Genomic DNA, 22,064 nt, shown 5'->3' on the forward strand with positions numbered 1-22,064 from the left:
TGCTCACTGCAAGCTCTGCCTCCTGGGTTCACACCATTCTCCTGCCTCAGTTTCTGGAGTAGCTGGGACTACAGGCACCTGCCACCACGCCTGGCTAATTTTTTGTATTTTTAGTAGAAACAGGGTTTCACTGTGTTATCAAGGACGGTCTCGATCTCCTGACCTAGTGATCCACCCACCTCGGCCTCCCAAAGTGCTGGGATTACAGGTGTCAGCCACTGTGCCTGGCTGCAAGTTTGTTTCCTGAGTAGACACTAAAGATTAGCTAGAAACAGAGTCTGAGTCACTTTCATTTGGGTATATATTTATTTAGAATGCATACTAACAGCATGATGATAAACTATCATTCACAAACCTGTACCAAGAAGCACATAATCTTTAAAATGTGTTGTTTTTCACAAGTAATTTAAGTGAGCATTACTATTATTTGGTACTTGAGTCAAAGACGACATTTAGATTCTTCAGCTTTGAAGCACTTAGTAACATCCTTGTCTAGTCAGGCAGAGGAAAGAAATTCAAAAGCAGTTTCTTTTTCTTCTGTCAGTTCCTTTGCAGTAAGATCCATCTTCTCACGTGAGAAATCATTAATAGGGAGACCTTCAACAAATTTCCAGGTCTTATTCTGTTTGAAAATAATGCAAATAAGAGATTTAAAGTGGAACTGATCTTTTAATAAGCAACAACCTAGTTTGAACTTATATTTAGAGGTGTATCTGTTTTAAAGTCTGATTCTAAAGAAGTAAATCAAAATCCAGATTTTAATTAATAGACAATTCTAATAAAAACTCAACACTTGAATTTTAAACCTCTTGAATCTAAAAAAAAAAAAAATCTTTAAAATGATTGACTTTAGCACGTTTATAATAAACAGCAACAACACTGAAAATCATTGCTTCATTTAGAAATATACTATTTGTAGGTCTCTAATACTAGAGGCATAATAACATACTGTGTTTAGTAGGAAAAGCTGAATTTTCCTTTCCAGATTAATTTCAATCACAAAAACTTTTAATGACCTGAAGTTGAAATACATATAGTTTTAAAGCTGAGAAAAATGTCTATTTTAGTAAAGGAACAATTTTCTAGATGAAGTTATACCATTCTGTTTTATTTTTGGGGGGACAGGGTCCTGCTCTGTTGCCGAGGATGTGGGACCACAGGTGTGTGCCACCATGCCCGGCTAATTATTTTATTTTTGCAGAGATGGGGGTCTCAGTATGTTGCCTGGGCTGGTCTTGAACTCCTGGGCTCAAGCAATCTTGCCACCTTGGCCTTCCAAAGTGTTGGGATTATAGGCGTGAGCCACTGTGCCTGGCCAATAATACCATTCTTAAGGGAAACATATAACTACTTTCTCAAAGAAGGGAAATAGCTCCAAAATACCTTACCTTGATTACAACAGGGAATGAGTAGAGCAGATCATCAGGAACACCATAGGAGTTGCCATCAGAGATAACACCCATGGACACAAACTCTCCCTGAAAATAACAATGTTTCACATACTCATGGTGATTAGTTTACACAACTGACACATGAACTAATAAAATTAAACCAGGTGACCCTTTCTTACTATGTTCATAACATCATTACTGTGTAAGGAACTATCATCAGCACCAGGTACTTCCACGACAAGATAACTTTCATGGATATTATTTCATTTCATGCTTCCATATCATATGTGAAGTAGGCCAGGGAAACCTAATCCTCATTTCCTAATCCTCACAGATGAGGAAGCTGTGGCCTAGAAGAAAAAATTTCACCCCTACTATGTATCAGGCATTGTGCTACGTGTTTTCCATATGCAATCTCCTTTAACCCTCACAACCCTGTGTATAATAGTAATGTCATGTAAAAGATGACAAAACAGCTCAGAAAGGTCAAGGCTAAGAAACTCCAAAGTTTACTTAGTTAATAGGCAGCTGAGCTGAGAAATGAACCTAACCTGATTATAACCTAAAGGCTATATTCTTTTTATATTATATCATCAGGCAACAAAAATAAAACAGAGTGACCTGTGCAAATCACTAAATCCTTACCTCTGGGGTTCCAAACCAGATGTCCCTGACATGGTCACAGATGGCTTTTGCAGCAGACATTGCACTGGATAGTTTTCGAGCCTTGATGACAGCAGCGCCACGCTGCTGCACAGTCTGGGAAAGGGGCAGGCGAAAGCAGCAGTGTTACTTGGTCATGATAGCAACATTTTCATTGATTCCAAGTCGAACTTGGGGTGAAAGGCTATGACCAGAGTTTAATGTGTCCCCTCCAAAATCATGCAACAACCTGATGTTAGCCTTACCAATCCTTCTGGAAAAAGAAAACTGTATCTTCCCATACAAAGTTTATCATATGTCAAAGACATGGATCTTGGTATAAGTCGCAACTGCTGTGCTACAGATCATATCAGATCAGACTGGATCATGACTGGCTTACTAAGATCCCGAAAGTATGCAGTCATCAGAGCAACTGTGAAAGACCTGCCCTCCTTGAAGGTTTCCCGTCCTGAGTCTCTCAAGAGTTCTTTATGCTCAGCGTTAAGAAGGCTCACAGATTTTTCTTACCGTGACAAATTCTCCCTTGATCCAGCTGTCATCTTTCAGAGCTTCGTAAACACCAACTTCCTTTCCTTGCAATTTCACCTTGGCATGGTTGACATCTGGATACTGAGTCGAGGAATGGTTTCCCCAGATAATGACATTCTTTACATCATTAGCAGTCACACCAAGTTTAAGAGCAATCTAGTTAAATTGAAAACAAATACATTACTGAGGCAAATGCTTTTTATTTCCAATTGGGACCTGTTTTGACAAACGCCCTTAAATAAAAAGCTTCTGAAATTTCAAGAGAAGACAAGAGTTATATTGACTTGTAAAAAAGGTAAATTTATTGCTTGGCAATTTCCTACAACAGCTTAACAGTGGTAACAACCGTGGACTTGAAGCTTATGGAGTACAATGTTTAAGGGTATGAAGCATCCCATAGTTTGTGGTTATTAGTATAGTAGGTGTATCAAACATAAAACATTAATCAAGTTACTATTATTTATTAATCAATTTACTGTTTCTTAAATATGTAAATGTGATCTTTTGTTTCACTGTTAATGTTTACCTGGAGATGTCTTCTCAGTGCTTCTGAGTAATCAGGTATTTAGGCACTTTAGGTAAAATTTTTATTACATACCATATACAAATTAATTTTCAACCCTAAATATGAAATTTTAGAGTTGGATAGGACTCAAATTACCAAGATATGACTGTCCTCATTTTATATATCAGGAAACTGAAGGAAAGAGATTTTATGTGTGTGTGTGTGTGTGTGTATACACACATATATACACACTAAAATTCTAACATATGTAACAATCTCTAGCTATAACTCCAGAAAGCAGTTTAGGGTCCTGCAATGCCTTGCAATCACATATAGCATAATAGCCACAAAAAAAGGTTAAAAAGTTATGTCTTGAGCTGGGCATGGTGGCTCACACCTATAATCCCAGCACTTTGGGAGGCCAAGGCGGGCAGATCACCTAAGGTTGGCAGTTCGAGACCAGCCTGACCAACGTGGAGAAACCCCATCTCTACTAAAAATACAAAGTTAGCCGGGCTTCGTGGTGCATGTCTGTAATCCCAGCTACTTGGGAGGCTGAGGCAGGAAAATCGCTTGAACCTGGGAGGCGGAGGTTGTGATAAGCCGAGATTGCACAACTGCACTCCAGCCTGGGCGACAGAGTGAGACTGTCTCAAAAAAAAAAAAAAAAAAAAAAAAAAAAAAAAGAGACATGTCTTGGTAGATTTAAATAAAATCAGCCTGTTTGTTATTTGTCTGATAAGTTTATGTGCAGAAAATAAATTGTGATCAGGTGTATGTATAATTTGTTCCTAACTAGACAACAGAATTTATGATGAACCAGAAGGGAATGTGGAAAAATATTTTAAGAAGCTGATCTGTTTTGGTGACATTGTGGGCCATTCTTCCTTCCTCTGTGTCCCAGTAAGAATGGGAGAGAAAATTAGTTGTGCCAGAGTCTGTAGCTTTAGCACATAAATAAAGCATTTGAGTATTTACCATGTAATAAAAGGAATACACTTTGATATTTTAAGGAAAATTTTAAAACAAGGGTAATAACAACTCTAAACTGAAACAACTCAAATGTCCTTCAAGAATGGTTAAATATGCCAGGCACGGTGGCTCACGCCTATAATCCCAGCACTTTGGGAGGCCGAGGTGGGAGGATCATGAGGTCAAGAGATTGAGACCATCATGGTCAACATGGTGAAGCCCCGTTTCTACTAAAAATACAAAAATTAGCCCAGCTACTCAGGAGGCTGAGGCAGGAGAATCTCTTGAACCTGGGAGGCAGAGATTGCAGTGAGCCGAGATCGTGCCATTGCACTCCAGCCTGGGCAAAAGGGTGAGACTCCGTCTCAAAAAAAAAAAAAAAAAATTATAGTTAAATAAACTGTATTACGTCTTACATATGCAATGGAATAAATAAAAGGGGTAAGTGGAAAAACAGGAACAACCAACAACCTGGATGGATCTTAAAGGCATTAAACTAAGTGAAAAAGAGACAGTTTCAAAAGGTTCCTTACTGCATGATTCCATTTTTGTAAATTTTCAAAATGACAAAATTATAGAGGTGGAGTGCAGATAAATGATGTCAGGGACAGAGGGAGGTGTGACCATAAGGGAGAGTATGCAGGAGTTCTTTTGTGAGTGATGAAGAAATTCTGTACCTTGACTATGGGGGCAGTTATAGGAATCTACACTTGTAATCAGATGTCATAGAATCATTCATAAAGACACAGAAAAAAATAAATGAATATAAAACTGGTGAAACTTCAGTAAGTCTAGTTAATAGTATTGTGTGTAGTTCATCAACTTCTTGGTTTTCATAATACTCTGTAGTTATGTAAGATACCATCAATGGGTGATAGGTACAAGGGACTTCTCTGTACTATTTTTTTTGCGACTTCTGAGTCTAAAATTATTTCAAAATAAAAAGTAAAAAAAAAAAAACCCAACCAACCAACCAAAAAGGATAAAGACGAAAAAAAAAGGCCATTATCTAAAATGTCTGCAATGACTTGACTGGTCTTCACACTAATTTATTCAGTTAAGTAAGAAGTAAACTGTCTTTACTTTCACTCTCACTCTTAAACTAGCTGAGACTGCTTTCTGAAATCCTAAAATAGTTAAAAGTTTACTTAAAAATTTCTGTTTGTGATATTGTAAATCACTTTTGACCGATCGAATCCCTGCAAGTCTTGCAAGTATTAGGACTATTATCTACAATATTTGCATTAGTCTCCACAAATTAGTTGACGGTTGGTTTCTGGGGTCCTCAGCTATTGATCTGCTTAGCCTGTGGGGTAGGGTAGAGTGGCATGCTGTCCAATGAGTACCATTTTTTATGGGTGCCATGACCTGAAAGAACTGGGAAAAAAACTGCTCTTACTTACATTTATACTTAAATTTAGCTGGTATGGTATAGAAAAAGATAAATTTATACCTTGAACAATTAACTCAAGATATATATATATCACCAGGAAGTTAGAGCCTGTAACTTCCCTGAATGTCAGCTTCAATGCTCCCAAGTACAGTGAAGACAAAATGCCTCTAGGCCTCTCTGCCCTCGGTCTTCCTGGGCTCCCCTGCCTTCCTTTGTTCTTGTTGCCCTCCTCTTCTTGCTCCTTTGATCTCTTGAGCTAATCCAGTTCTGTCTGGACAGCAAAGGCCAGGTACTTTGCACCCAGCAGATATAATTTCTTAATATGATTCATGTCACAATTAGTCTAAATTTATACGTACCCGGGATAACAGTTCTTTACTCCCCTAGACACTCATGTCTGTCATAGAGGTCTGTTAAAAGTTTTTGATTAATTCTCCAGCCCTAGTAATTTTCTTACCAGCTAACTGGTATCATTGTCAAATTACCTTATCTGGTATCACTGTCAAATTACCTTGTCAGCAGATGTAAATATAGCACTGGTTTGCAAATACACAGGGAAGTTCTGCAGGTGTTAAACAGTCCCTAAGTAGCTAAGGCCTCTGAATTCCAAGACAAAATATCTAGCAACCATTCCTGTAAGAAAAACTTACCTTTGGGTTTGTTATTTTTCTCACTGGATAAACTACTTCTTTTAGAGGAAGAAAGTGCTTCTTCAATGACTCCTTAAAAGCTCTCACTATGCCAGATTGACATGCTGAAACAGTGCCAAGCCAAGGTCCCAGGAGTAATAAAGAACATGTCCCAAAGTGAAGGTTAAAGTCTGAGGAGAGCACTGTCTTTCCTCTTTGCTCATTCAGACTTTAGCCCTGCAGTGAAAACTGTTTCAGGCACTAGGACAAAGTATCTCTTAGCAGTACCTTTGGAGGCAGAATTTTCCAAAGCCTGTCTCCACCAAAGCCTCAGGTGAAACAACAAAAAGTAGTTGCTAGTGTCATTGTGTTACCTTTTTCTTGTTGCAGGAACTAAATAAGTCACTGTCTGGCAATCCAGAGTTTACAACTGTAAGGCGTATAATATCTCTTCCTTTACAACTGTCCCACAGTACTCAAACTGCCTGCCTCCAGTCATTCAAACAAACTCCTATTTGTTCTCAGCTACCATCAGACCCAGCCCATAGCCTAAAGCCTCTCAGGGAATATCTGCACTTTAAACTAAAAATTTAAAGGGTTGTTGGATAACAACCCTTTACGTTAGGAATGTTTAGGCTGTATGCTTCTTAGAAAGAAGAAATCAACTAATAATAATAGCAGCCAACTTTTCTTGCATTTACTATGTGCAGGCACCATGCTAAGGGCTTAAAATGGATCTTATTTAATCCTCATAAGAACTCTCTGAGGTAGATATAATTATTACATTTTAATCATTGAATGTACTTTCTCAAAATCACAGAGCTAGTAAGTGGACTAAGGTCAGTTGATACCATTAAGTAAGACCATACATAAGGGTTTTGAGTCAGGCAAATCAAGTGGCTCCATAATTTATAAGCTGTATGACTCTGAGCAGGTTCTCTGACTTCCCTGGGCCTCAGGTTTCTTACCTAAAGCAGGGATAATATAAGATACCTCATATGGTTACTATAAAAATTAAATGGAAAATTACATGTATAGCATTCAATTTACAGTAGATGCTTAACAAATGTATATTCTTTTCTCTTTCATAGGCATTCCAGTGCTGAAGGATTATTAATTCTTAGGTTAGGGCAGCAGTGCTTCAACTTAGACCTCATAGCATCTTCTGGTTAACAATTTTTTTTGAAACTAAAGTTATCTTTCTCTAGAAGAAAAAGCACTGAACTCATAGACCTATCTAGCAGTGATGACCTACAGACAAGAAGGGATGGCCAGAAAAGCATTAGGGCAACGGACAGAGGTTCTGTCCAGGAACGGGCACCAGGACCAGTTAGATCTGAAAAAGCCTAGGAAACTAGCTCAGATCAGTTGCTTGGCTTCTAATTTTTTGAAAAGCTATTGTTAATTCCTTGGTCACTGGCTCCTTGGCATACTTATCTATGGCTCCAAGGGTAAAGAAAATTAGCAACAGAGTTTAGCTCCTAAGCAGTGAAAGTAGCAAATTTCACAGATACACACAGAATATTAAAAATACATAAACTGAAAATTAAATATAAAATTACAAAATCTGAATTTGATTGCTTAGCTGCAGGTAGAACAGAAGCAGAACCACACAATCATGCAAAGCTCAAGTCTTTGTTTATATAATCTCCTATGTATCTGAAAAAATTAAAACTAAATTATGTACCATCATGTATACTAATTTTTAACCACTGTAACAAAAGAACATTAGTAACTGCATTTCATTATAGTTAGCAATTGAAATATAGTTAAAGACAAAATCAAGTAGGAAGTAAAGCCTCTGGTCCTTTACGAGAATACATTTAAAGACTCCCTAACAAATTAATAATAATTTACTTTTAATTTAATAAAAGTAACAGGTTCCTACTAAACAAAAACAAGAAAAAAGCACAAACTCAGATTCAGTTATTTTAAAAGTGAGAGAAAAATGTTTTAAAGTTGAACAATCACAAGATTTAAAAGACATTTTTCTTACTTGAGCTTTAGCTCGGTTGTGATCCAAACGAGTCAAGCAACTGAAGTTCTCCTTGGGGATGGATGGAGCCGACTTGGACGCAGTCAGGCAGTTGGTATTGGCTGGGTTACCCACAACAATAACCTAGGAGGAATGGAAGGCACTGAAGACTTACAGACTATATACTTACTAACCATGTTAAAATTTGATTGAAAATGTCTAACAGGTAGCCGTACAGGGGAGGCTTGGGAAACACCAAATACAATATAGCATAGGAAAATACATTTTAAGTTATAAAAATCTTTAATAAAATGGTAATAAAATTTTTGAAATAATATCAGATTTATAGAAAAGTTACAACCATATTACAGAGACTGACTCCCTTATATCTTTAGTCTTTTTTTTTTTTTTTTTTTTGGTACCTCTTTTGACAAGCTGCAGACAAGATACTTGATTGTCTCTAAGTACTGCAGTGCTGGCAAATATTTCTGACAAACAAGGACGCTTTGCAGTGGTGGAATTACTGTGCAAGGAATACTTTACCTCCAAACAGCCTGCAATTTAGCAGTCTGAACAACCTTGTAATCTTTTACTGGTACTTGTGGATTTCTATTCAACTCATTTATATTATTTTCTGTGATGACAGAAAGTAAGTTAACTATTTAAAATGAAGTCCACAGAAAGCAAAAAATGCAGACATCTATGAAATGTTACTGATAGAACATTATAATGGGCAACTTAAAAAATTTTATAAAAATTTTCTTTCACTTTTTTTTTTTAAATAGGAAAGTATACAGAAATCAGTTAAACCTTTAACCGGCAAGCCTATTTGCTGTGTGACAATTAAGTTCTAGTTAATTGATAGTTCACTAATAAAAGAAGGTTTGGCTGGGTGTTGTGACTCACACCTGTAATCCCAGCACTTTGGGAGGCAAAGGCAGGTAGATCACCTGAGGACAGGAGTTTGAGACCAGCCTGGCCAACATGGTGAAACCCCATCTCTACTAAAAATACAAAAATTAGCCAGGTGTGGTGGCGTGCGCCTGTAGTCCCAGCTACTCAGGAGGCTGAGACAGGAGAAATGCTTGAACCGGGAGGTGGAGGTTGCAGTGAGCCAAGATTGCACCACTGCACTCCAGCCTGGGTGACAGAGCAAGACTCCGTCTCAAAAAAATAAAAATAAATAAATAAAAAAGGCTTATTGTATTATTAAGACATAGTTAGAATTTAAATAGTTTTAACACAAAGAGACAGAATGGTAAGTCATACTGACTCAATTCTTCAAGAAACAAGCATATTAAAATTCCTCTGCATTAAGAAAATCTGAGCGAGCATTCAGAAACCACTATATTCTACTCCTGAGAATAAACTTACCTTACAGCTAGCTATCTCTTTTCACAATCACACACAAATTTAAATGTCTAAATAAATATTCCCACTCAGCAAAAATGCACCAGAAGGTCCTGTGCCTTCTCTATAGGTTTAAGAACTAATATTAAATTTTCACGTTATACTAATAGGAAAAATATTTTTGAACACTCTAAATATAGATTTCTACACTGTAACAAAAAACCCAGAAAGGGAGAGCTTATCAAGCAAAACTCTATAGCCACATTTACTGATGACTGCACAGAACTAGAAAAAAGGACAAATAATTTTGGTTTTGCTTAAATGCTAAAAGTGTACGTTTCAAATGCTAACAATGAAAAATCCCTAAAATACAGTGTTGGTCACCTTAACTGACTTCTTGGCGTATTTGTCTAAGGCTGCACCCTGGGATTTGAAGATTTTCACATTTGCTTTCAGTAAATCTTTTCTCTCCATGCCTTCTCTTCTTGGCATGGAGCCCACGAGAATGGCCACATCCAGGTCTTTGAAGGCAACCTCTTCTTTATCTGTTGCGATGACATCTGTGGACATGGCAATAAATATGCAGAGCTACTTAAACACCAAAGTTTTGAAGTTTTCTTTTTCATATTGAATCTACCCATAAATTCTTTCACTTGTTGCAAGTGTTTATAATCACACTGATATGCATTTCAGGAGCCTAAGAAAAGAAAGATAATATATTAATTTAACAATCATAACATCAGAAATGTCAATAGATTTATTTTGCTTTTCCTATTTCAGTAATTATCTTAAATGTCAAAAACTCCATAGCTTTTATCTTTTATAATCATATATGATGCAAGGTATAATGATGACTTTTGAAGCAATACTTGTTATTCACACTAATTACCACACAACACAAAAGAGCAACTAATTCACCTAACCTTTAAATTACAATTACTTTAAGGTCTAAGACACCAATCACAAATTTAAAAATAATAAATGTTTATTGAGGAGTTTTGTGCCAGGGATAATGCTAAGAGATTTATATTATTATCAAATTTAATCTTCACATTTTATAGATGGAGACACTGAGATTTAAAGAGATTAACTCGCCACCATCAAAAGATAACGGAGTTGTAATTCCAGCCTAGGTTGGTCCAGAGTTCAACCACTATGCTCCAGTGTTAGTACAATAAGCAAACATCACTTGCTTTTTGACTGAAGAACATACGTCATCACACTTCTTTGTTGATTGTATTAAAAAAGCTATGACCAACATTCAGCATTTTCACTGGAAAATTGGCTAGTTGCATCATAGTCAAGCCTGCCATAAGTCTGAAAATGGGCATAGACAGGAACACCAGTTGGAGGAAAAAAAAATTATCTTCCTTAAAAAAAAACCACGTCCTTATTTGCTGAACTTTCCCTTCCCTCTCCTATTCACATTTGGCAGAGGACAAACAAGTGCAATCTGGGCCCTTTGGAGAAAGCACAGGGAACTCAGCAAAGAAAGGAATACAAATGGGAAAAAGCAGCAAAGTTGATTTGGAAAGAGCTGTGGGTAAGAAAAGGGAACCAACAGAATAGTGTGGGCAGCCACGTATTCTTCTACAGAACTTTGCAACCAAAAGACTTAGATGGCAGATTATCCCTTCTAGCAAATGTTTATTCAACAGATGAAAAATTTTAAGGAAAGTTTTTCTGGGAAGGTATATATTATTTTGCTTTGTGCAAACTTCTAGGAGAGTTTCATTAATTAATCCTTACCAAAAGAAAGACTATGATGAAGATATAGCTGAAGAAAAATATTCAAATTAATTTAGAATATTTTAAAAAACTTTTCAATCAAATTTAAGGCTTCCTTATTATGTTCGTGTTATAGTTCAATGATCTGCAAAGGCCCTTAGCTGAGCTCTTCTGGGTTTTTTCAAACTATAGAGCATATGGTAAGGACAATTTATACTATGTCTCAACCTGATGATTGGTAGATGGGATGGGGACCATATAAGGACCAACCAACTTCCAGAGCAATGTATAGCTATGAAGGACATCCTTCAAAACTGAGACAAGTTTTCCATTACAGGACGCTACTATTACCATTTAAGTAGACTCCATAACAACACAACATAGACAATTCCTACGTTGTCTATAATATGTGTGTGTAGACAATGTCAGGTGTATAACCCTTGTGCAAAATATTACACTTAACTGGTATAATAAATTATATACACACACACATTGGGGGAAAAAATGATAGTCCTTTACCTGACATAGTTTCTCATTTTTTACCCTTCTTTATCCTTGGTATACATAAGTAGTTAATAAGTATGGTAGTTCCAAATAAAAAAATCCTCTTATGAATAATTTCTAATTAAGAGCCTTTAACAAAAACCTAAAATCTGTGTATTATTATTTTTTTTTTTCTAGACGGATTCTCGCTCTGTTTCCCAGGCTGGAGTGCAGTGGCACAATCTTGGCTCACTGCAAGCTCCGCCTCCCGGGTTCACGCCATTCTCCTGCCTCAGTCTCCCCAGCAGCTGGGACTACAGGCGCCTGCCACCATGCCCGGCTAATTTTTTTGTATTTTTAGTAGAGACGGGGTTGCACTGTGTTAGCCAGGATGGTCTCGATCTCCTGACCTCATGATCCGCCTGCCTCGGCCTCCCAAAGTGTTGGGATTACAGGCGTAAGCCACCGCGCTCGGCCCTAAAAACCTGTATTTCGTAAGAAATCAAATACTATAAAATCCCTTCTCTACTCCCCAACTCACCTTTCAGGAGGGGAAGGGCACAGTCTTGCAGTTCCATTAGGACACCGTCCAGGACACCCATCATGGGGGTGATATCCAACAGCACAAGAATTATAGGCTACCAAAAAGCAAGGACAGCATCTGTTAGTGTAGGCTATTTCACTTAGACACAAGAAAGTCTTTTCACAGACTTTTTATTTGGTATGTACATGCATGTAATTCCCATTAATTAGTCATGATCATTATTTCAGGAGGTCAGGTATCTAGCACTATGCCACTTTCAGAAAGAAGGATGCTATAAAACCAGCATTGGTTTGCTAACAAACACAGTGAGAGGAATCACCACTACTCAGTTTTTTAAGAGTACATGAAAAAAAACATTAAACTGAGTGACATGCCATAGTTTGCTCTTATTGTTAATAGCTGTATGTTTGATTTCAGTTCATGAAAGAATAATTCAGTATCCATGGGTCAAGAAACTGAATAAATGAATACCTTAGAAAATGATTTTAGTGTGCATTAATCAGGCTTGCTGAAAGTCAGAGTGCCTGCTTCAACTGGGAAGCAGATTTCCTGACTCTTTTGGTTCTAAAGGCCATTTATTAACAAGGGAGTGCTTATTGAGTAACTCTCTCCCACATGACTGTAAGTCACTATCATTAGTGATATCTCCCATTGACTGACACCTGCTGGTTGCACCAAGTCAACTAAGTACAATATATGGAAGAGTTCTCATTTCCAAAGTGTTTTCAGTGCCTGGAGGCATACATACAAATTTACTTGCTTCCAATTATAGCTGTGTGCCTATTACATTTACTGAGATTATACATTCCTTCATTGTTTTACAATTTGTGTACAAATACAGAATTTTACTAACCATATTCTTACTCTAATAACTTAAGATTTATAGACACCTGTTCCTACCTGATCTTTACCAAAGACGGATCCATTTCCAATACTATACAGCAGTGAATATGCAATTTGACCAGCTGCTCCAGTCACAAGGACTCTGATTGGTTCAGACTGTAATGAAAAAGACCCATTAACATCTTTAAGTACTACTGTACCTTAAAAAATCCAGAATTTTTATCTATAGTAAGAAATCCACATACTTTAAAAGTGAATGTAAAATTTTAAAGTCCTTTTGCATCTGGCTTAGTAGAAAATGAATGTGCTGCATATTTACGTGGTGTTATTTAACTCTCACCATATAGGGAGCTAAAAGTGTTATTCTGGATTTACTTACATAATCTTATCCACCTTTTTTGGGGTATTTTACCACTAAAATAGGCTGAACAATGTTGATGTGTTCAGTATGTGGTGATCCAAACCCTGGCAGCCACTAGAGCCACACAAATCCTTATTATGCAAAGCCCCCACTCCCATCTGCTCAACAGAATCTTCATACCAAGAAAAGGAGTAAAAGAGGCTAAAACTTTCCATTTACATTGAGCCAATATATTTAAATAAGACAATTAATCGGCAGGGCGTGGTGGCTCATGCCTGTAATCCCAGCACTTTGGGAGGCTGAGGCGGGTGGATCACGAGGTCAGCCTGGCCAACATGGTGAAACCCCATCTCTACTAAAAATACAAAAATTAGCCAGGCGTGGTGGCGCGTGCCTGTAATCCCAGCTACTTGGGAGGCTGAGGCTGGAGAATCGCTTGAACCCAGGAGGTGGAGGTTGCAGTGAGCTGAGACTGTGCCACTGCACTCCAGCCTGGCAACAGAGCAAGACTCTGTCTCAAAAAAAAAGGACAATTAATTGCTATTCAACTTCATTGTCTGGAGGAGGAACAACAAGATGTTTTATTTCAGGAGAAACAACAGTAACATGTAGTAACAGACAGCTGACAACCTGATTCCAAGGGAAAATTATTTTTAAAAGCAAGGAGGGAAGACATACAAACAGAAATTTCAACAGATCCTGAACAAACTACAGACATAGAAACAAAGATAACTGATATTCAAGGTGATGACTCTGAGTAAAAAAAGACTAAGCTGACAGATTTTTAAAAAATAGAAATATTTCTATTAAGAACAAAACAATGTTTAGAAACATAATGGGTAAGTTTAATTAGACAGAAAAATTCAATTATGGTGAACCATTCCTTTCCCCGACAATGCTGGGTAAATGTACTTTCACTGTCACCTTTACCCCTACCGGCATGGAGAAATGGTCCACTGATGTGACTGAGCCTAGAAGTATTTGGTTTCTTTTTAAGATCCTTCCTCCAGATGAAACAAGGATGGATAGCCTCGAAGGCTTCTTTTAAGCTTCTAACTCTAAGCTCTGAGGTCAGCGGAACTCAGCAATTTGGTACTCACTCACAGAAGTCAAAGAAAAAAAAAAAATTCAAAAAAGAAGTGTCAGGCCAGGCATGGTGGCTCATGTCTGTAATCCCAGCACTCTGGGAGGCCGAGGCAGGCGGATTACCTGAGGTTGGGAGTTTGAGACCAGCCTGATCAACATGGAGAAACTCCGTCTCTACTAAAAATACAAATTAGCTGGGTGTGGTGGCAGGCGCCTCCCAGCTCTTTGGAAGGCTGAGGCAGGTGAATGGCTTGAACCCGGGAGGCAGAGGTTGCAGTGAGCCAAGATAGTGCCATTACATTCCAGCCTGGGCAACAAGAGCGAAACTCCATCTCAAAAAAAAATAAATAAATAATAAATAAATAAATAAATGTCAACTGGTGTAGAGAAATGAATTTGATCATAGCCAGCTATATACTATACAATATTTGTTTTCCAATTTATTGCTATTTATAGAAAAATCTTTAATGGCCTACACATGTTTCATTCTGTCATTTTCCCTTCTTTCCTTGAAGTCAAGTAGAGTAGGTGAGGAAAAGGGAATACAGGAAGAAATTATTACTCCCTTTTCCTTTAGAATGCAAGATCCTTAAGAACACGGACTTTGTCTATTTTATTTACTGCTGTATCTCAATTGCCTAGAAAAACACCTGGCCTGTAGTTGGAACTCTGATATTTGCTTGAAGGAATAGCTGGATCCTATAAAAGTACCAAAAAGATGGAAATGTAAAAGAACTGTTTGGGAACATATGTAGTATGCTTTAACATTTTTTAAAAGGTATTTTATTTATTTAAGATATTTCAGGCTGAGTGCAGCGGCTCACGCCTATGACCCCGGCACACTGCGCCGGGGGCCGGGGTGACTGGATCACTTGAGCCCAGGAGTTCGAGACCAGCTTGGGCAAAACGGTGAGACCTTGTCTCTTAAAAAAACAATTTAGCTGGGTATGGTGGCACATGCTGTAGTTCCAGCCACTCAGGAGGCTGAGGCAGGAGAATCACTTGAGCCTTGGAAGTTAAGGCTACAGTGAGCCATTACTGTGTCAGTGCACTTCAGCCTTGGTGACAGAGTGAGATCCTGACTCAAACAAAAACTCATTCATATGTACCATGAAAACAAAAGGTATTTTATTCATATATAGTATGTATTGAGAAGGCTAGAAACTCAGTGACCACAATAGTTTCAACTATAGTTAACAAAATTATTTATGTCATTAGTACTAATGATATTACCTTATAAATCCACTGATGAGCTGTTGTCTCATTTAATTCATTCATTAAACAAAACAGCATTAAGTTCCTATCATGTAGTTGGTACTATTTTAGGCAGGGAATCCATTGGTGAATTACGTGAAGGAAACAAAAGGATACACCAATTTTCTAAAACAGGGGGCTACAGGGGCAGTAGAGAGTAGTAATTAAAGAGATGGACTCTGGAGCCAGACTTTCTAGGTTCAAGTCCTGGCTCCACAACTCATTAACTGCGTGCTCTAGGACCAGTTACTTAACCTCTCTGCATTATTTCCCCATAGTAAAATGGAGATAATAATAGCAATTACCTAACGAACAGAGTAGTTTTAAGTATTTACAATTATCATCACAGAATTTTCCTCTAAAGACTCTAATAGCCTGTGGTTTTCTATTTGCATTTCTGTTGCTCTGTATTAGACCATGAAGCCCCCTTAAGAACAGTCTGCCTTTGATATGGATTTGCATTTCCATATAGTGTTCAACCAGTATTTGTTGAATGAAGGAAGGTTAGGGTATAAAGTACAAACACATACTACTTCAATGTACAGCAAAGTAGGATAAGAAAAGGGGGGCTGGAGAGATGGAAGATCACTATCTGTAAAGTTTAACCTCCCATAAGGTCATCTATATGGTTAGAAAAATGCAGTCAATTTTAGTAGCTACTTAAAAACATGTTCACAGTATCACAGTCCTTAATGAAGGGGTTGTGGCGACCTAATGAACAGTTAATTCCACCTCAGCAGTTTTCTTCTGTATTTCTGGAGAAATTACTTTCACAGGTAGGTAATTCCATCTTATTAATGGCAGTCTGAGGCTTAGTTAGTGTTTGAATGTTTGAAGATGAAACAGAGAAAGAAAACTCCACGTATGGTTCTTTCTGCTCCTCTGCAACATTGCAGTTGAAAAGCAGGAGGGTGGGAGAGTCCTGCTGACTTTCACAATGTTACAGTGTGAACATAGGTTACTATTCTTTGCTCAGATATCTGGGCAGTCTGCCAAGATCCAAAGAAGGAATGTCTTTGCTCTTAGCAGGGCACCAATGACTTTCCTGCAGATGCACGCTCTGTGCTAACTTCTCAGCTGTAAAGATTGAATTTAAGTGTCTCTGTTATTCCACAGACAGATCCACATATTCCTTTTTCACTTTCAAATTTATATATATTTCTAAATTACATGCATTTCTATAACACAAAAAACTAAGCGGTACCATTTAGATTCCTTCCTACAGTTTATTTACTGTCACTCCCTATAGACAACAAGCAAAGAATCCTCCCCTTTGAATGAGCTTACAAAACAAGGCTCTTTTCTAACTCTGTCCATTCACACACTCCCCTGAGGGGGGCAGGGAAATTGAGTCATGTGTGAGTTTGCTGTCAGTTCCAGCAAACTGCCAGACAAATTCTTCCTCATGTTCTGTCTCTGTGTTATCTGGCACCCCAGTGACCTTCCAGCGGTGGGGCCTTACTAGGGAAAACCAGCTAAAAATCTGGGGCCCAAAATCTCTCTGTGACCTTAAGAAAATTATCTGACCTCCCCAGACAACATTATAAGAGTAGATAATATATTCTCCAAATCCCCTTTTAATTCTAGAATTCCATTATTTTGAATTGCAAGGAATAAAGCTATCAAGTAATCTATATGCTGATAACACAGTTGAGTTTGTATATGCAGTATGAACTGGTAACTTCATCCAGAATCTCAGTTAGTAAAAATTAAGTTTTCAGGGAGTTGGGTACACCGTCTCTCCCCCGCTGCAAGACCTCACTGCGGTGGTCCCTATAAAAATAAAAATTCAGAAAGGCTTGATAAGTGTAAGACACAATATAGAAAAAATGGCAAGAGTGTGAGACTCTTGGGACAAATCACATTCTCTCTGGGTCTCGATAAACTCAATTTTAAGATGTGAAGTGGGGAGATTCGTCAAGATGACCTTTAAAAGATCCCATTCAGTTCGAAAAGCAAAAAGTCCAAGGTTCTCACATAATAAGTACCTCTGCTTTCTAGCTAAGATTATTAGGACAGAAACCACTGAAACCTAATTTAAATGACTAATTATGTGACAAAATATATAGGAAACCTAGGTTTAACACCTACTGGAAATTAGTAGCTGTCTCCACTGGCCCCGTTACACAGGCAGAGAGAGTAATGCCCTTGCCTTGAAAACGTTGTCTTTTCAGATTCTGGGAAATTTCCAATTTATTCAAACATTTCTCCACATTCTCCAGCCATTTTAGTATTTTGGACACAAAGTAGGAAAAACAGTCGCAACTATAAATACAAGCAATTGTATTGATAGTAGGAAGCGATTTCTTTGAGTTTGATGACAAATGTCACCTTCAAGCAGTACGCAGAATATTCCTACGTCAGAGTTCCTTCACCAACCCCCTCCTTTCTGCAGAGACAAGCGATGGTTATCCAGGTCTTCCATGACAAAATGGTTACTCTGTTACATTTAAAAGAGGTGCTTCTGGAATTCATTACATACAGTTCAACAAAGACTATCCGCAGTAGTTATTGGCTACTGATGCAGTCACTTCAACATATCCTGGCATTACAAAACAGGTCAATGAACGGGTTCTAAATAACATTTTGAGAAATCAGACATGGCGGAAACACGTCTCCTGCAAACGCAGATCGTAATCTGGACCACCAGGTAAATACTACCTTTCCAGCTTTTAGCTTTCAAGGGCCCTGTGACAAAAGCTCTTATAAACACTGTGGGCTAATGAGGAGAAAAAGGGGTTAGCACCCAACCTTTCCCTCCCATCGCAAACCTTATTGTCCTTATCAAACAAACCCCGTAACATCCTTTGGAAAATAGCTGCAGCGTCGTATTCTGTCCTCCCGCCACGCAGCAGGATTAAGATCGCGCCTCTCCCAGGACAACTACTTCTCCAGAGTCCTCCTAAGAGCGCCCTATGCCCCGCAAGGTGGAAATCAATCCCTTCCCAATTACTGGGTCACTGCGACAATCCCAAGAAGATGAGTCCGAGCTTGTCAAAGAGCGCGAAGGACGGCGCCTTGCACAGCTGCCTCCCAAAAGTCCCTAAAGTGCAAGAAACCCCACAAAAGGGCGCGAGGGCCAGAGGTGGGCAGAAACCCGGGGCCCACACTCACCATGGCTGAAAACTGCGGGGACAATTTCAACAACTGCAAAATGAGCCTCAGAGAGTCAGGTCACCTCTACCGCGGAACTGACTCGGAGAGGGCGAGCGGTGTTAGCGAGAAAACGCTCCGCTCCCGACGCGGCGCTCTCTGGGAACTGTAGTTTACGCTGCCCTGCTTCTGGCGCAATCTCCAAAGTGTTTCCTTCAAGTGTTGAACTACACTTCCCGATCCGAGGGGTTCTTCTCACTGCCTTCTCACTGCGCTCTGCTCCGATTGCAAAGTAGTCCCGGAGGATGAGCCGCTGTGATTGGAGGACGACGACAAGCGCATGATTTGGGGTCAGGAGGAAAGGACCTGCCTGATGGCGCCCGGCAATTGGCGGGAGAGATTTTGTTTGTAACTCCAGGGAGGAGAGAATGACCCCTTAGCGACATCACCCCCCACGCGCGTGACTGAGACTTCGTCCTCCCGTGAGGGTAAACGTGGGAGGTAAAGAGACCTTCCGCTGCGTAAAGCTGGCTCGACCCGGAAACAAAATCGTTTAAAAAACGATTCACACTCTGGAAGGGCGGGGGAATTGATGAGTTGGGACGACCGGACAGCTTCTCAGGTTGCTAAGCGACGATGCGGGAGCTCGCGCACACCCCGTACTCTTTGTAACACCTGAGGGAACTGTGGTGGCGGCGGCGGCCTGGAGACCCAAGAGACCAAGTGAGCTTGTCCCTCCCTCTCGGGTCCAAGGACCTAGTCCAGGAACCTTCTGCTCGGGTAGTGTCTGGTGATGAGGCGAGAGTTTTGCCGGGACGCCTACTCCGAAGCGGCCAGGAGTCGCGCTTCTTCCCCATCCCGAGGCAGGTGAGCCCTGGCCCGAGGGCAAGGGGTTGTCTTTTAACCTTAAGAGTCCGGACTGCGGTGGTGCGCCGTCCCACTTTGCTTTTATTCACTGGGCAGATGCCTGCTAGTTCGCGGGTGCCTTTACTGAGCGGAGTATGAGGGGCGTGGGAATGCAACTATTCTGCAGGGGGTGGTGCCCTGGAGTAGGTGCACTCCCGATCTCAAATGGAGCTCTTCCAGAATTACATCAAAAATATTTATTGAGCATCTACTTTGTAGGAGGTGAGCCTCTCCCTTCCAGGACGTCACAGTATACGGATCTAATTTTCTCTAAGCCCTCCGTGAATGTTGAGTTTTGCCCATTCTCTTGGAAGAAACAGGGTGCGCCTTATACCATCTTGAGTCTTAAAGTTATGCCAAACCGGCATTTCTGAGGAAAGACTGGCAGCTGAATGGGAGACGCTGGTTGTTTAGTCAGTCAGTCTGAGCTGGTAAAACAACTTAAGAGGTTCTCTTTAAAATTAATGCTGCCAAGAGAATTGCTGTGCTCTTTAAAAGCTTGTTTCATGTGGATGTTAAAAGGAAGATACGATGCTCGGGAGTACCATACACAGCATATACGTAATGAAAATGAATAAAACATCTCGATTAGATAACATTGTTAGAACTTCCGTTTTTTCTCTGTCACTGATAAATGAATGCCAAGTAATATCTTTCAATTTTTCTCTATTTCAGTTTGAGGATTTGCTATTTTTGGAAAGGAATGTAATGCTTTACTTTTAGCATTTATTAATGCACCTGAATGACTCTCCTTGTATCGTTTATTCATTTGGCTCTCAGCCAACATACTTTCCTGGTTTTCCTCTTTTATTACTGGTTCTCAGTCCTTCCGAGTTTTAAAATTTTTTTTAGTTGTGATCTCTTAACATTGGGGTGGCTGTATTCTCTGTCTATACTCAATCCCTCAGTGAGCTGATTCATGCGTTGCATCACTTCAAATGTTACTTTTATGTCAAAAACTCTCTAATTTATGTGTCTAGTCCTGAATTAGTAGATGTACATTATTCTCAAGCCTAGGTTCTCCGAGTTTTTACTCTCAGCAGTTACGAAAAATTTCTCCCATTTTCCTCCTAAATGAATTATTCCACTAGCTGCTAACAGAAATATTTTTCCATGTTTTTGTCCTTAAAACTCTCATGATTTTACCTAATGTAAATGACGAGTTAATGGGTGCAGCACACCAACATGTCAGGTATACATATGTAACAAACTTGCACGTTGTGCATATGTACCTTAGAACTTAAAGTATAATAAAACAAACAATCCCATGATTTTTGTCCTTGATTTACAGTGAATTTTACAAGGGAGAGTTTTTATAACCAGAATTCTCACTGCAGTCCTATTCCCATACTCCAACAAGGCCACAAACATGTAAGCCCCCGTATTCCCATCCAGTCCAGACATACAGAATTGAAGTCACCTGTATGGTAGCTCCTGGGCCTTGTTCTGTTTATAGCTAGTTGACCTTGTAAATCAGGTTAAGGAGCATATTAGCACTGATTATAAGTTACCTTTCTCAGGTAATATAATACACTGCAAGAGAAGATGTTTGGTCAGGTGGATATGTCAGCACATTTCCAATTATACTAATAAGATTGTCTCTGTTCTCTTCCTTTTGAACTGTCTTTGGTAATAGCTAATGTCAAGTAGCACAATATGTCATTGCACGTTCACTGTGAGTTTGAATCTCCAGGTGGTTTGTGAATGTGTTGCAGACTTTCATATTTTGTTAAGGCCACAAACAGAGCATTAAACTGTTGTGCTATATTTGGAGATATACTTAACATTTTTATTTTTGCCCAGCCTCTCATTATTTAGTAAGGTAATATTTAATTCAAATTGTAGAAAATGTTTGAAATACTATTCTAACAACATCCAGCAAAGATATTAAAGGAGTATTAAGTTAAAATCCCTGAAATAGAATGTTGGCTCTTGATACCCAAGGCACTTTGGAACTCACAAGATCTTATGCTTTTTTATAGTATAAAATTATTTAACCTCAGCTAGGTGTGGTGGCTCACACTTGTAATCTCAGCACTTTGAGAGGCTAAGGCCAGAGGATTGCTTGAGTCCAAGAGTTTGAGACCAGCCTGGGCAATATACTGAGACCTTGTCTCTACAAAACATTTTTAAAAAATTAGCTGAGTATAGTGTCATGCACCTGTAGTCCCAGCTCCTCAAGAGGCTGAGGTGGGAGGGTTGCTTGAGCCCAGGAAACAGAGGTTGCACTGGCACCACTTGCACCCCAGCCTGGGTGACAAGGTGAGATCCTGTCTCAAAAAAAAAAAAAAAAATTATGTAACCTCATATTAATTTTATCTCTAGCATATATAAAATTGTTATAGGTCTAGTTAAAACTC

General features: G+C 39.0%; 2 protein-coding genes across 4 annotated transcripts in view; one reads left to right on the forward strand and one right to left on the reverse strand.

Moving 5' to 3' along the window:
* Window positions 1-287: 287 nt before the first annotated feature.
* On the reverse strand, window positions 288-18,922 carry MDH1 (malate dehydrogenase 1). Its single transcript, XM_050753505.1, has 9 exons — window positions 18,820-18,922; window positions 13,062-13,160; window positions 12,159-12,255; window positions 9,791-9,966; window positions 8,078-8,200; window positions 2,562-2,738; window positions 2,037-2,150; window positions 1,389-1,478; window positions 288-622 (listed from the first exon to the last, which is right to left on the reverse strand). The coding sequence occupies exons 1-9, from the start codon at window positions 18,820-18,822 to the stop codon at window positions 497-499; spliced, it is 1,005 nt and encodes a 334-aa protein (XP_050609462.1). The 5' UTR covers window positions 18,823-18,922; the 3' UTR covers window positions 288-496.
* Window positions 18,901-22,064, forward strand: part of WDPCP (WD repeat containing planar cell polarity effector) — a 487,239-nt gene continuing 484,075 nt past the window's right edge. The window contains exon 1 of one of the 3 annotated variants that reach the window (XM_050753476.1): window positions 18,901-19,665. The gene's annotated coding sequence lies outside the window, so the exon portion shown is untranslated. The remainder of the gene's footprint in view (window positions 19,666-22,064) is intronic. The other 2 variants (XM_050753477.1, XM_050753475.1) reach the window with 2 other exon arrangements.

This window comes from Macaca thibetana, chromosome 13, assembly GCF_024542745.1.
Source record: "Macaca thibetana thibetana isolate TM-01 chromosome 13, ASM2454274v1, whole genome shotgun sequence".
In the NCBI taxonomy this organism is placed as follows: Eukaryota; Metazoa; Chordata; class Mammalia; order Primates; family Cercopithecidae; genus Macaca; species Macaca thibetana.